The 12,519-nt window shown below is 34.8% G+C and overlaps 1 protein-coding gene across 2 annotated transcripts in view; it reads left to right on the forward strand.

The window, feature by feature from the left end:
• The window catches only part of PIK3CA (phosphatidylinositol-4,5-bisphosphate 3-kinase catalytic subunit alpha), a 79,726-nt gene that overhangs the window by 41,369 nt on the left and 25,838 nt on the right, over positions 1 to 12,519 (forward strand). For both annotated transcript variants that reach the window (XM_026498330.4, XM_026498340.4), the window contains exons 2-6: positions 5,590 to 6,017; positions 6,559 to 6,768; positions 8,347 to 8,597; positions 9,200 to 9,445; positions 10,195 to 10,280. In XM_026498330.4, coding sequence (XP_026354115.1) covers positions 5,666 to 6,017; positions 6,559 to 6,768; positions 8,347 to 8,597; positions 9,200 to 9,445; positions 10,195 to 10,280 — 1,145 coding nt within the window. In that variant the 5' untranslated portion in view covers positions 5,590 to 5,665. The remainder of the gene's footprint in view (positions 1 to 5,589; positions 6,018 to 6,558; positions 6,769 to 8,346; positions 8,598 to 9,199; positions 9,446 to 10,194; positions 10,281 to 12,519) is intronic.

Raw genomic sequence — 12,519 nt, forward strand, 5'->3', positions numbered from 1 at the left:
ATATACGAACAGAATTTATTGTCTGGGTTCCCATTTAAATTTATTTACAAAAGCAGATGGTGAGCTGGATTTGGCATGTGGGCCATAGTTTGACAATCTTTGCCTAAAACAATGAAACCTGAAAATACCGTTATATTAATATAAGCAAGGAAAGGCTTTGAATTTAGGAGTTAAAAAACAAATTGTCAAAATGTCATTGTCTTCTTGGGCTGAAAGAGTGCACATTAGATGTTTAAATCAAATTGTCCAATGAATTAAGAAACCCTCAACTTATAAAAGTCAAGTGACAATGGAGAGTCTGAAATTATTTTTCTACTGTTCATTTCTGCTGCTTATTTTGTGCTTAAAGTTGTCTTTACTCCAGCTGAGCAATACCATTGCCCTCACTTGGACTGCTAATGCAGACCCAGCCCTAACCAAGAAATGAATGTGGGTTCAGGCCTTCTAAGAACCAAAGACTTTCAGTGCCTCCTGCCCAAACACAGTAATTTTTAACAGTAATGTTAACACCGGAACAAGGAAGAAAACAAAATCTCCGACCAGCATGGTATCTGTTACATATGTTGTACTCCTAAGTTCCTACAGCAGTGGCTCTGGTATTATCATTTGGTCTGTTGTTCTCTGGTCTAGAGATTATTATAAAATCGTAGTCAGTGTTGTTGCTGGCTAGAAATGAGCAACTGAAGAAGAGGAGGTTACTATCATAGGCAGGCTGGCCACAGCTGAAAAGTGACCGTTGACTACTGGAAAACAAGGATGGGGGCCATTTTAAAAAGCATCATCTCCAGCCTGGGGTCACTGGGGATAGGGCCAAAAATACACTCAGACTCTTCAATAATACTGAAGTGCTTTGCTGTATAGTGTTTCAGAATAGCACAGTAATTGGTTTTATAATGAGAACTGTAATTCATCAAGAAAAGGGTAAATTGTGAGTTATGTATACTCTTTTAAGAGAGCAGGAGCACCCCAATTGAAATAGCTTATCATTAGATATATAAAAAGTTAGGATAAGTAAAACCATTTTATTTCCTAAGAGTCCTGAATAGTTGTGATTTTTCAGTATATCAATATTTAGTCTGGGCGTTCTGAACTCAAAAGCCCAGTAGTGTCAAGGCTGGGGTCTGGTGCAGAGCCCCTTGTCCCTGGAAATGGGGCATGACCAGAAAGGGGGCTGCCCCTCACGGTCACTCAGTACATATTCATGGGGACCCTGGTGCTAAACCATTGGCAGACCCTGCTTCTGGGTTGGGGTTTCCCACATAGGGGAATATAGCTCATTGCAATCTTTGGAAAGTCAGCTCTCAACACAAGGGTCTGTAAAGAAAAGAAAGAAAAAAAAAAAATAGAGTAGTTCCTTACTCTTAAAGTATTTTATTTTTTAGTAAATACATGTTTGTGACTTCAAACTGCCAAATTGCAGAGATTCTTATTTTTAAATATTAGCTTTATAGTGATTTATCCCCCTCTTGTTTTCAAGTAAGTTCCTTTGTAAGTAGATTATGCACTTATATTTGGATAATTCCACCTTCTTTATCAGCATTTAATTTCTTCTGTAGTGTAAAGGCCCTTTTATTTAAAATGTTCATATGTATATAGATTTCTTAACTTTAGGGTTTTTTTTTTCCAAATTAGAGAAATTGAAAAGATACCATTTTTACACGTTGGTTTGATGCTTATTTGATTATATCCTATATTCAAAGAGAAATATATTTCTTTTAAATCTGAAATTTAAAATCATGAAAAAAATGTCATGTCATTCTTTTGCTCAAAATACTTTAGAAGACTCCCTTTACTTAAAGCATACCACATAAAATTCAAAGTCCTTAACGAGGAGTCTGCCCACCTTTCTGGCCCCTGCCTTCTTCGTCCCTCTCCCTCCTTGCCACATACCCTACCTATTATCATGCACTTCAGACTCAAGTAATAAAAAACAACTTGTATTGCTGGGAACAGGCTGCATTCTTTCGTGGTCTCTGACTTTGCACACATACTCTTGTGGCAATCTAAAACGCTTTCTTTATCCATCTAGCTCCCCCATGTCCAAGCTACCCCTTTCCTTCCCTGCAAGATCCCTACTAATCTGTAATATTCCACTTAGATTTTACCTCTCTGATGCCTTCCCTAACCTCCTCAAGCAGTTAGAGATTTCCTGTGACTTTACTAAAGTTCATATTTTGTCCTACAACAATTTTCCGTTGTCAAAGTTGTTCTTGTCTTTCATTCTCCAAGTTTGAGTCCCTCAACAACTGAAGAGAAAGCATTTTATTTACTTTAGTTTTCATAGAATATTTAGCTTAGAGCCCAACACAAGTAGGTATTTCTCCCCCCACCCCACCCCCACCCCCCCGCCCAAAAAGGGCGGAGGGGTTAGCAAGGGAGTCCTTACTTAAGCTGCTGATAGCTGTACCATTTAAATAGGAATGTTAGGAGTCCAAGGAACTAGAGGCAGCTGTGAAAGTACCAGCCTCTGAGCCACTCGGTACTATTCCAGACTGGTAGGTGAGCCTTGCATTACCAGTTCAGCTCTTGAAACTAGCACTCCTTCATAAGGCTCCTTATTTACTTGCCTCCCTCTGTAAAAGAACTCAAACGTCTTTTTCCCATTCCTATCTGGTGCCAGCCCTGGATAATTCATAATAGCTTGAAAAGGTAGTGTGGGTATACTTTACAGGTTTATTAATATTCAACATTTATTGAATGCTTACTGTATGCCAGCCTCTTTGCTTACATGTTTTTCATATATTACCTCATCTAATACAACAATCTGATGAATTTTCTGCCATTATCCCAACTTAACAAAACGGGATGGGGAGAATGAAGTTCAGTGAGATGAATTAAACTGCTCAAGGCAGCTATTTACTAAGGCAGTGAGAATTCGAATCCAGTGTAACTTTAGAGCCCATTTTCTGATTCACCACCAGTGAGTCTTACCTGGCCATAACTGAAGCCCAAATAGCAGCATGGTTACAGTGTGCACTTTGAAATCATCTAGACCTGGATTCAAAATCTGTATCTAACATTTAAATAACTTCATTTCTCTGATCTTTAGTTTCCTCATATATAAAATGGTAATACCTACTCTGAAAGGGTTATTGCCACCTAAGTGTATGGTGTATACTGACTAGTAATGTTAGCTCCATTCCCCTCTTCTCTGCTTCTGTTCATGTGAGCTCTGAGGTAATGGCTTGTACAGAGTAAGGCCTGACATAAGAAAACAAATAAGAAAGTTAGCATCATCTCTCTTCTATTTAGTACTACCACCATGCCAACCAGTGCCTGCCTTCCAGGATCTCCAAGTGTTTTGTAGCTATGATCACATTTATTCTCTGAATGAGAAGGGTGTGTCTGGAGTATTTAGTAATTGTTAGCTAACTGTAAATATACTATAGTAGGATAAAGATTAGAACCAGTGATCTCTCTACTATACTAGACTTCTCTTTTGGTAATTCTTAGGGAACATACGAGACTCTGAGGTGTTATTCATTATATAAAATAGTTGCCCCTATGATTCCATAACATGGACCTGTTAGTGCCATTCAACAAAGAAAACTATAAACACAGCTGCTGTTCTGGTGTGGCTTGTGGTTTGGTTTTGTTTTTATTTGAACTTTTTTATGCAGTCAGATCATCATTTAAAAGTAATCATTTGGCATTTCCCTTGCATTCTTCAAATTTTTTTGTATGTTTTAAAAAGCTTAGCTTAAGTCACTTCTATAATTATGTACACAGATTGATCCATCTGGTCCTTTTACTAACCAATGAATTTTCATTTAGAAGTGTAGGAAATAGAATAATTATATTTTAAATCCTATAACTTTAATGGGTCTCTTTTATAAATTTGAAGAAAGATTTTCAACTATTAAAAATCGTTTTACATCTGTATTGTCTTCCAACTGATTTCTATATTTCTAGAGATAGGGGATGGCTTGGAATTTTTGGTATTTCTATTTCTCACATCTTCATGTATTAGAACTCTGAAGCATACTATAAGTATTTGTTTGCAACTAAGACAGCAAAAATGTCTGCTCAGAGTAGACCGTACTGCCCTGGCTAGCTCACACTGGCTGTAAAGTGAAAGATGGATTGTAGGGGGCAAACCTAGATCCAGGGAGACCATTTAGGCTTTAGCAGTAGTCCAGACAAGAAATAGTAGTGGCCTGACCCAAGGTACTAAGAGTGGTAGTGGAGTATACAGATTCAAGAGATAGAATTAACAAAGTTTGTTGATGGATTAGATGTTGATGGGTATGACATACGGGAGTCAGAGAAAACAGGTTTCTGGATTTAATTACATGTGAATTTAATTATCCTATACCTAACAAACCCATAATCTTCACACTCTTGACTTTGCCCTGTAAGGGCAAGGGCTCTGTCTGTCTTCTTCATTATCATATTCCCAGGACCTAACATGGTCCTGTGGAAAAGCCCCAGGACATTTTTTTTTTAGCTCCAGTACATTTTTAGTGAATAAACAAAGTGTCATTATGACTATTGTCCACAGTGCCTCATAGAATAATCAAATATAATAAGTTATCTGGGCCCTTTTGATTCATTTCTCTAACTTAATTTTCATTTCTTTTTTATAGTGTCTCTCACTTTACCTTTTTTTATGCCTTTACAGTGTAGATTGCTGAATAAAAGAAAACATAAACAGCACAAAATAAATTTGTGGCTTTGTGGGTTTTGCAGTATTTTCTAAAGAATCCCGGAGATTTTTGACATCTTTAAAAATGAGGGCTTCAAATCATAATAATACTTTGTATTTTAAAAAATATCACAAGTACTTAACACTGTTGGAACATTTTACTAACAAAGAGAGTCAGTGGGTCTCATTTGTGTGTAGATCAGTTCATTTCAATCAGAAGTATTAGGGCTGGGTTATTTGATAAAGTAGATGGATCATTCAAATTCATCACCATATCTCAAGGAAAATGCACTGATGACACTTTATATTATAGTGAATATATACATAAATTATACTTTAAAAGAAGAATGGTCTAAGATGTCACTTAGACAATAATCAATACAAAGAAGGAAATCACAAAGATTAATTTAAGAAAAAGACTAAGCCATGTAATTTCTCATTACCACAGGGTAGAGGTAAGGAGTGAAAAGGAAGATTTGACTTCTCTCACCTTTACTCACCTTTAAAATGAGAGCATTGGACCCATGATCTAAAAGATCCTTTCCGGTCCAAATTCTGTTGCTCCATAAAATAGAATGATAAAGGTGATATGTGATGGGAATGTTAGTTTCAATTACAACTTACTGTTCATTCTTCCCAAAGCCTTGGCTCTGTCTTGATAAGACCTGACCTTAAAAAATCTATTAAAATAAAATGTTTTTAACTAAATGATTTTATTAAATATAATTAAATACAAGTGTTTTTTTTTTTTCTAATTCCTACTTTGGAATCAATTCTTTCAGCCTAATTTGGAGCAAGAGTCTCTGTTAAAGTATTTAAGATAAATTATTAATACCCTAATCAATTCAAACTACAGAAAATGAGTTTTTACATTTAGTAATGCCATAAATATATTCTTCTTTAGTTTTCTTTTAACATATGTTTTTTTTTTTCCTTTGGTTTAGATTTCTGCTTTGGGACAGACACGCATCTAATTCCTTAAAATAGTTTTATATGTAAAACTTGTAAAGGATCAGAACAATGCCTCCAAGACCATCATCAGGTGAACTGTGGGGCATCCACTTGATGCCCCCAAGAATCCTAGTAGAATGTTTACTACCAAATGGAATGATAGTGACGTTAGAATGCCTCCGTGAGGCTACACTAATAACTATAAAGCATGAATTATTTAAAGAAGCAAGAAAGTACCCTCTCCATCAACTTCTTCAAGATGAATCTTCTTACATTTTCGTAAGTGTTACCCAAGAAGCAGAAAGGGAAGAATTTTTTGATGAAACAAGACGACTTTGTGACCTTCGGCTTTTTCAACCCTTTTTAAAAGTAATTGAGCCAGTAGGCAACCGAGAAGAAAAGATCCTCAATCGAGAAATTGGTATGACACAGTTTTTGACTAAATGGCATTGTCATCCTATTCTAAAATCAAATAACTATGAAACTTAACTATTTTTCTCATTACTAAAATATTTCTGTCTGAATCAGTTAACTAGCTTTCTAACTTTGAATAAATAGATTTTGAAATAAAAACCATTACAAATCAAAAGTATTTTTTTGACTGGCTAAGGAACGATTTTTGACACCTTGGTAGCATCCTAAAAATTTTTCTTTAGGAAATATCATTTGTACAGTTGACTTAGATTTGTTATATCCCAGTTTTGTTTTGTTACTCTTTTTTAAAAATTATATGGATGTTTGCTGCTTCCCTCCAAGTTGCTGAATATATTATTTATTATATGTTAAAAATATTTTAGTCTTTGTCAACTCTTAATTTATTCTATGTATTCATCAAAATTTCGTTAAACCCAGAGAGACTTCTTTATTTTGATCTTCCAAATGTGTCAATTCCCCATTTGTAAGAAATATGTTCATACTATATGTCTAATAGAATGTTATATTCTTTATATAATTTTTTTAAGGTTTTGCTATTGGCATGCCAGTGTGTGAATTTGATATGGTTAAAGATCCAGAAGTACAGGACTTCCGAAGAAATATTCTGAATGTTTGTAAAGAAGCTGTGGATCTTCGGGATCTTAATTCACCTCATAGTAGAGCAATGTATGTCTATCCTCCAAATGTAGAATCCTCACCAGAACTGCCAAAGCACATATATAATAAATTAGATAAAGGTAAGAAAATTGTGAATCTGCCATAATTGGCTACTATAGTAAAAATGTCTATCTCTTTTTATCCCAGGTAGATGATAAGCTTCTTGAAGAAGACAGGGACTGCTTATACTGACAAGATACAGCCGAGTGCCAAATATATATGTGTGTTTTAAATATTTATTGATTGTATGAATTGTGCACATACAGTGCTGATCCCTGTGAATTGTGTATCTTAAAATAAAACTAAAGAACTTTGAGTTTGAAATTCATTATTATAAAGTTGCAGCTGATTATCTTTTTACAAATAAAAAAAGTATAAATAGAAATACTTAATGAGGGGCGCCTGGGTGGCACAGCGGTTAAGCGTCTGCCTTCGGCTCAGGGCATGATCCTGGTGTTCTGGGATCGAGCCCCACATCAGGCTCCTCCACTGTGAGCCTGCTTCTTCCTCTCCCACTCCCCCTGCTTGTGTTCCCTCTCTCGCTGGCTGTCTCTCTCTCTGTCGAATAAATAAATAAAATCTTTAAAAAAAATAAGAAAGAAATACTTAATGAAATTTTGGGGAAAATGTGCAGATTTTTGTTATATATATAAAGAAAGAAAAATTTCTTAATATTAAATAAAATAATTAAATCTGATCATGAGTGATAATATATAGATTGACTTTTGACAATGTATCAATTTCTAGAATTAAGTGAACATGGAAATTTATACACTCTGTTGTTCGGAAGTGAAAATATCCTTGTATCAGAGAGATATCTGTATTTTCAACATAACAAAGTGAAGGTTTCATTTTGAAGTTTTAGAGTAAATTAGCTTTCACACATTATTAAATACAAAATTCTGTTAGTAGAATAAGTTAAGATATCTTATTACTATTTCATTCATATTATTCAAAGTAGTTTAATGCAGTATAACATAAAATCTTCATTTGAAATTCTTTTCTACTCTAGCATACCTTTTAAAATGAAAGTCTCTTTTCATTTTCCGCCAGCATTCTTTATGAAAATTTTCCTACAGAAAAGTTGAAAGAATTGTACTGTGAACACTTGGACCACTCTGTCATAGTTGTAATCTTTCCATTTTCATCATCTTACCCCCTCCTCCCAGCTTACTTGATATTAAAAGGAAAACATTTAAAAATTCATATTCTTTCCCTTCTTCCACTATCTTTTCTCTCCCTCTGATTCAGCATTTTCATTAAGTTTCCATGATTCTTTCCCATAGTTACCAAAATCTCTTCTACTTTAGGTACTGTTGAACCTTTGATACCATCATGAGTCAGTCTTTATGGGGGTTGTGCTCATGAAGTATGGGATGCAGTTTAGAATGGAAATTAGCTTGGCCTCAGGTATTGTGACCCTCTAGTCACAATTTTGCGTGCTTGCCATAAAACATGAGATTTGGGCATGGCCTGGCAGCTCTATCATATTTGAAGATTAGTGGTTTCCACCTGATATTTACCTGTATTTAATTAGTTTGTTTATAAGTCATTTCTGATTATGGTTAGAATAATGGTAGTACGTACTTTTTGAAATTTGTCTCTTGAAAAATGAAGTATATATGGTGATTGCATCTAATAATGTTTTCCTGTTATAGGGCAAATAATAGTGGTGATTTGGGTGATAGTGTCTCCAAATAATGACAAGCAGAAGTATACTCTGAAAATCAACCATGACTGTGTGCCAGAACAAGTAATTGCTGAAGCAATCAGGAAAAAAACTAGAAGTATGTTGCTATCATCTGAACAACTAAAACTCTGTGTTTTAGAATATCAGGGCAAGTATATTTTAAAAGTGTGTGGATGTGATGAATACTTCCTTGAAAAATACCCTCTAAGTCAGTATAAGGTGAGTAACAAGCTTCAAAAATATTAATATGAAATGTAAAAGTTGGGGACAAGTATCTGTATTTTTAGGACATACTTCTTGAAAATTCAGTGCTTAATGTTAGTGAATAGCTTCATAAGTTTATTTTTAATACTCTGATTATTTGGGACACCTGGGTGGCTCAGTTGGCTAAGCATCTGCCTTCAGCTCAGGTCATCATCTCAGGGTCCTAAGAGCGAGCCCCACATAGGTCTCCCTCTCCCTCTGCTTGTGCTTTCTCCATCTCTCTCTCGCTCTGTTTCAAATAAATAAAATTTTTTTAAAGTTTAAAAATATATATACTATATTTAATTTGAGAGATTGATGATGAATTTGAGAGAATGGATGCTTTTTTTCCTTTAGATTTAATATATTTAATATTTGGGGCCTGACTGTAGATATATGGATAAGCTGATTAACGTTGTTCAGATATAAACAGTGCTTTTTTTATAAGGCGTATCCTCTGATCATTGTTTTTAATTCCTTTGTTCTTTTCTTTTTTTTTTTGCTTACATGTTTATTGCTTTTAAAATGAAACGCCTTATAAGAAATGGCTTTTCCCCTCCCCTCTTAATCTTTTACAGTATATAAGAAGCTGTATAATGCTTGGGAGGATGCCCAATTTGATGCTGATGGCTAAAGAAAGCCTTTACTCCCAACTGCCAATGGACTGTTTCACAATGCCTTCATATTCCAGACGCATCTCCACAGCTACACCATATATGAATGGAGAAACATCTACAAAATCCCTTTGGGTTATAAATAGTGCACTCAGAATAAAAATCCTTTGTGCAACCTATGTGAATGTAAATATTAGAGACATTGACAAGGTAAAGTCAAGTGTTGATGCTTATTATTTTATATAAATTATTTTATATAAACTTTGTTATCAACAATGTATAGTTATTGACCTGCACTGTTTTCAGATAGCTAGAAAACCGCTGCTCTCCCTCAGATGTTGCACAGCTTACAGTCCTTTGTCTATAATGCTGATATCCATAATTCTTATATTCTAATAATTCTAATTTCCATAAATCTAAGTTCTTAAAACCAAGAGTTTTACAGAATTCATTTGGCAGCAAAACCTGACCTAACCTGAAGCAAGAATTTTTATAGTCTTTATTATCTCTTTATATTATAGTCTTTATTATCCCATTTAGTGTAAATATACATGTGTTTTGTTGCAGAAATATTAATGTCTTTATGCAGTGCTGTTTCAACTGCTAAGAATATGAAGTAATATTTAGTATATATACCAATTTATCTTTCTAAAATATGAAAAACTCTGAATTACATACCTGGCCTAAAGGGATTGTGAGTCTATTTATTGATTTTTTATAGTCTGATGTCCCCCTTAAAGGCAGCAACACATTTTGTTTGGTGAAGAGTCTGCATTAGTATTAACTTATTATATATGTGAAGAAAGAACAGAAAAGCTACATCTGAACAGAAATTTTAAGTGGATTCTCTCATTCATATCAGTTATATTATTTTAACATTGTTTAATATTGGTTCTATAATGTGTGTGTGTGTTATGTTTGTGTGTATTTATATACATATACTTTTTTTCTTTTTTAAGATCTATGTTCGAACAGGTATCTATCATGGAGGAGAACCCTTATGTGATAATGTGAACACTCAAAGAGTACCTTGTTCCAATCCCAGGTAAGGAAGTGTATAGATTTATATTTCCAAAAGCCGTGTTAGTATTTAGCAATGTAATCAATAAAAGTAGTAATGTTTTTTTGCATTGTTAGTTTCACACAAGTCAGTTAAATTACCAGGCATTTACATATAGACCATAAGGACTTTCAGTCAAATGAGTATCTATCACAGGATCATTTTGTCGATTCTTTGTAAAATTTTATCCGAAGGTTTTTCTGATTCTCTCTTTCCATTGTATCAAGTAGAGAACAGAATATGGTTACATTTTGTGCTGATGCTTCCCCACATTAAATCCATAAACCTCGTATTTTATTCTTACCTCCATTTCCATTTCCATTAAGAAGAAATGAGAGTTGGCAAACAACTTCAGAGCCAGACTACTCTGAGGCACTCACATCACTCACAAGAGTAGATCTTTATGACATTCAAATAAAGAGTCTTTGGGAACGAATCAGTTTCTGAGAGGGGTTTGGGGGAACATTTTAAATGATTACTGCCTAGAAATACGAAATACAGTGAAGAAATAAAAGGGAATATAATCCAACAGTTTGCCATCCTGCTATTTCTTTGGCTCTTTATAGAATCATTTGGGAATTAAGAATCTACCCTGAATATAATAGAAATATTTTAAGAGTACTCAAATTGTTACTAAAGATTAAAGATGGATTTTGTAGACTACCAATAAAGACAACTGGTAAAACCTCCGGAAGTAAATTTTATAATGAATTTAGACTGAGTTCTAGGAGAGTCAAGAAAAAGTTCGGGTCTTATAATAAGTTGCTAGGTATGGCCACCATTCTAGAGCCTAGGTGAAGTTCAAAGAGGTGATAACCTTCTCTACCAGGAGGAAGTAAAATAGTTCCTTACCATACCTGAACTGTTGTCAGTCAGAAAGTACATCACTTAAATTAGAAGTTACACTGTGAAACAAACAACTACAGGATCTTTTTAAATTTTTGTTGTAACAGCAAAAGTTTATTTCCTGCCCATACTGCATGTCTGTCACAGGTTGGGTGGGGTGTTTGTGTGAGGAACAGAAAAACAATATTTGAGGAAATACTGAACAAATATTTTCCAAATTTGTTGAAAACTATAAACATTCTAAGGAGTTCAACAAGCCCCAACCAAAGACCCCAAAATAATATTGGGTAGATATATCCTAGTTGTTTCAAGTACCAAAAGTAAACTAGTTTTATAAAAGTAAAAGGTAAATTTGTTTAATAAGCTACAGGCCAGTATCTTTGATGAACATAGTTGCAAAAATCCTCAACAAAATATTAACAAACCAAATCCAACAATACGTTAAAAAAATCATTCACCACAATCAAGTGGGATTTATTCCTGGGATGCAAGGGTGGTTCCATAGTTAGTTGCAAATAAGTCAACATAATACCATACATAATAAGAGAAAGAATAAAAACCATATGGTCATTTCAGTAGGTGCAGAAAAATCATTTGAAAAAGTACATCTATTCATGATAAAAACTCTCAGCAAAGTATGTTTAGTGGGAATATACCTCAACATAATAAAGGCCATCTATGAAAAACCCACAGCTAACATCATACTCAATGGTGAAAAATTGGGGTCTTTCCCCTTAAGATCAGGAACAGGGCAAGGATGTCCACTCTCACCGCTTTTATTCAACATAGTACTGGAAGTCCTAGCCACAGCAGTCAGAGAAGAAAAAGGAATAAAAGGCATCTAGATTGGTAAGGAAGAAGTAAAACTTCCACTATTTGCAGCGGACATGATATTCAATATAGAAAATTCTAAAGACTCAACGTTGACAAAGAAAACCAAGGATGCCTGGGTGGCTCAGACCGTTAAGCATCTGCCTTCAGCTCAGGTCATGATCCCAGGGTCCTGGGATCAAGTCCTGCATCGGGGATCCCCCCTCAGTGGGGAGCCTGCTTCTTCCCCTGCCTGCCGCTCCCCCTGCTTGTGCTCTCTCCCTCTCTCTGACAAATAAATAAAGTCTTTAAAAAAAAAAGAAAACCAAAGCTGGAGGCATGACAATTCCAGACCTCAAGCTGTAATCATCAAGACAGTATGGTACTGGCACAAAAACAGACACATAGATCAGTTGAACAGAATAGAGAACCCAGAAATGGACCCTCAACTCTATGGTCAACTAATCTTTGACAAAGCAGGAAAGAATATCCAATGGAAAAAAGACAGTCTCTTCAACAAATGGTGTTGGGAAGATTGGAAAGCCACACGCAGAAGAATAAAACTGGA

The sequence above is a fragment of the Ursus arctos genome, unplaced genomic scaffold (genome assembly GCF_023065955.2).
Source record: "Ursus arctos isolate Adak ecotype North America unplaced genomic scaffold, UrsArc2.0 scaffold_4, whole genome shotgun sequence".
Taxonomy (NCBI): domain Eukaryota; kingdom Metazoa; phylum Chordata; class Mammalia; order Carnivora; family Ursidae; genus Ursus; species Ursus arctos.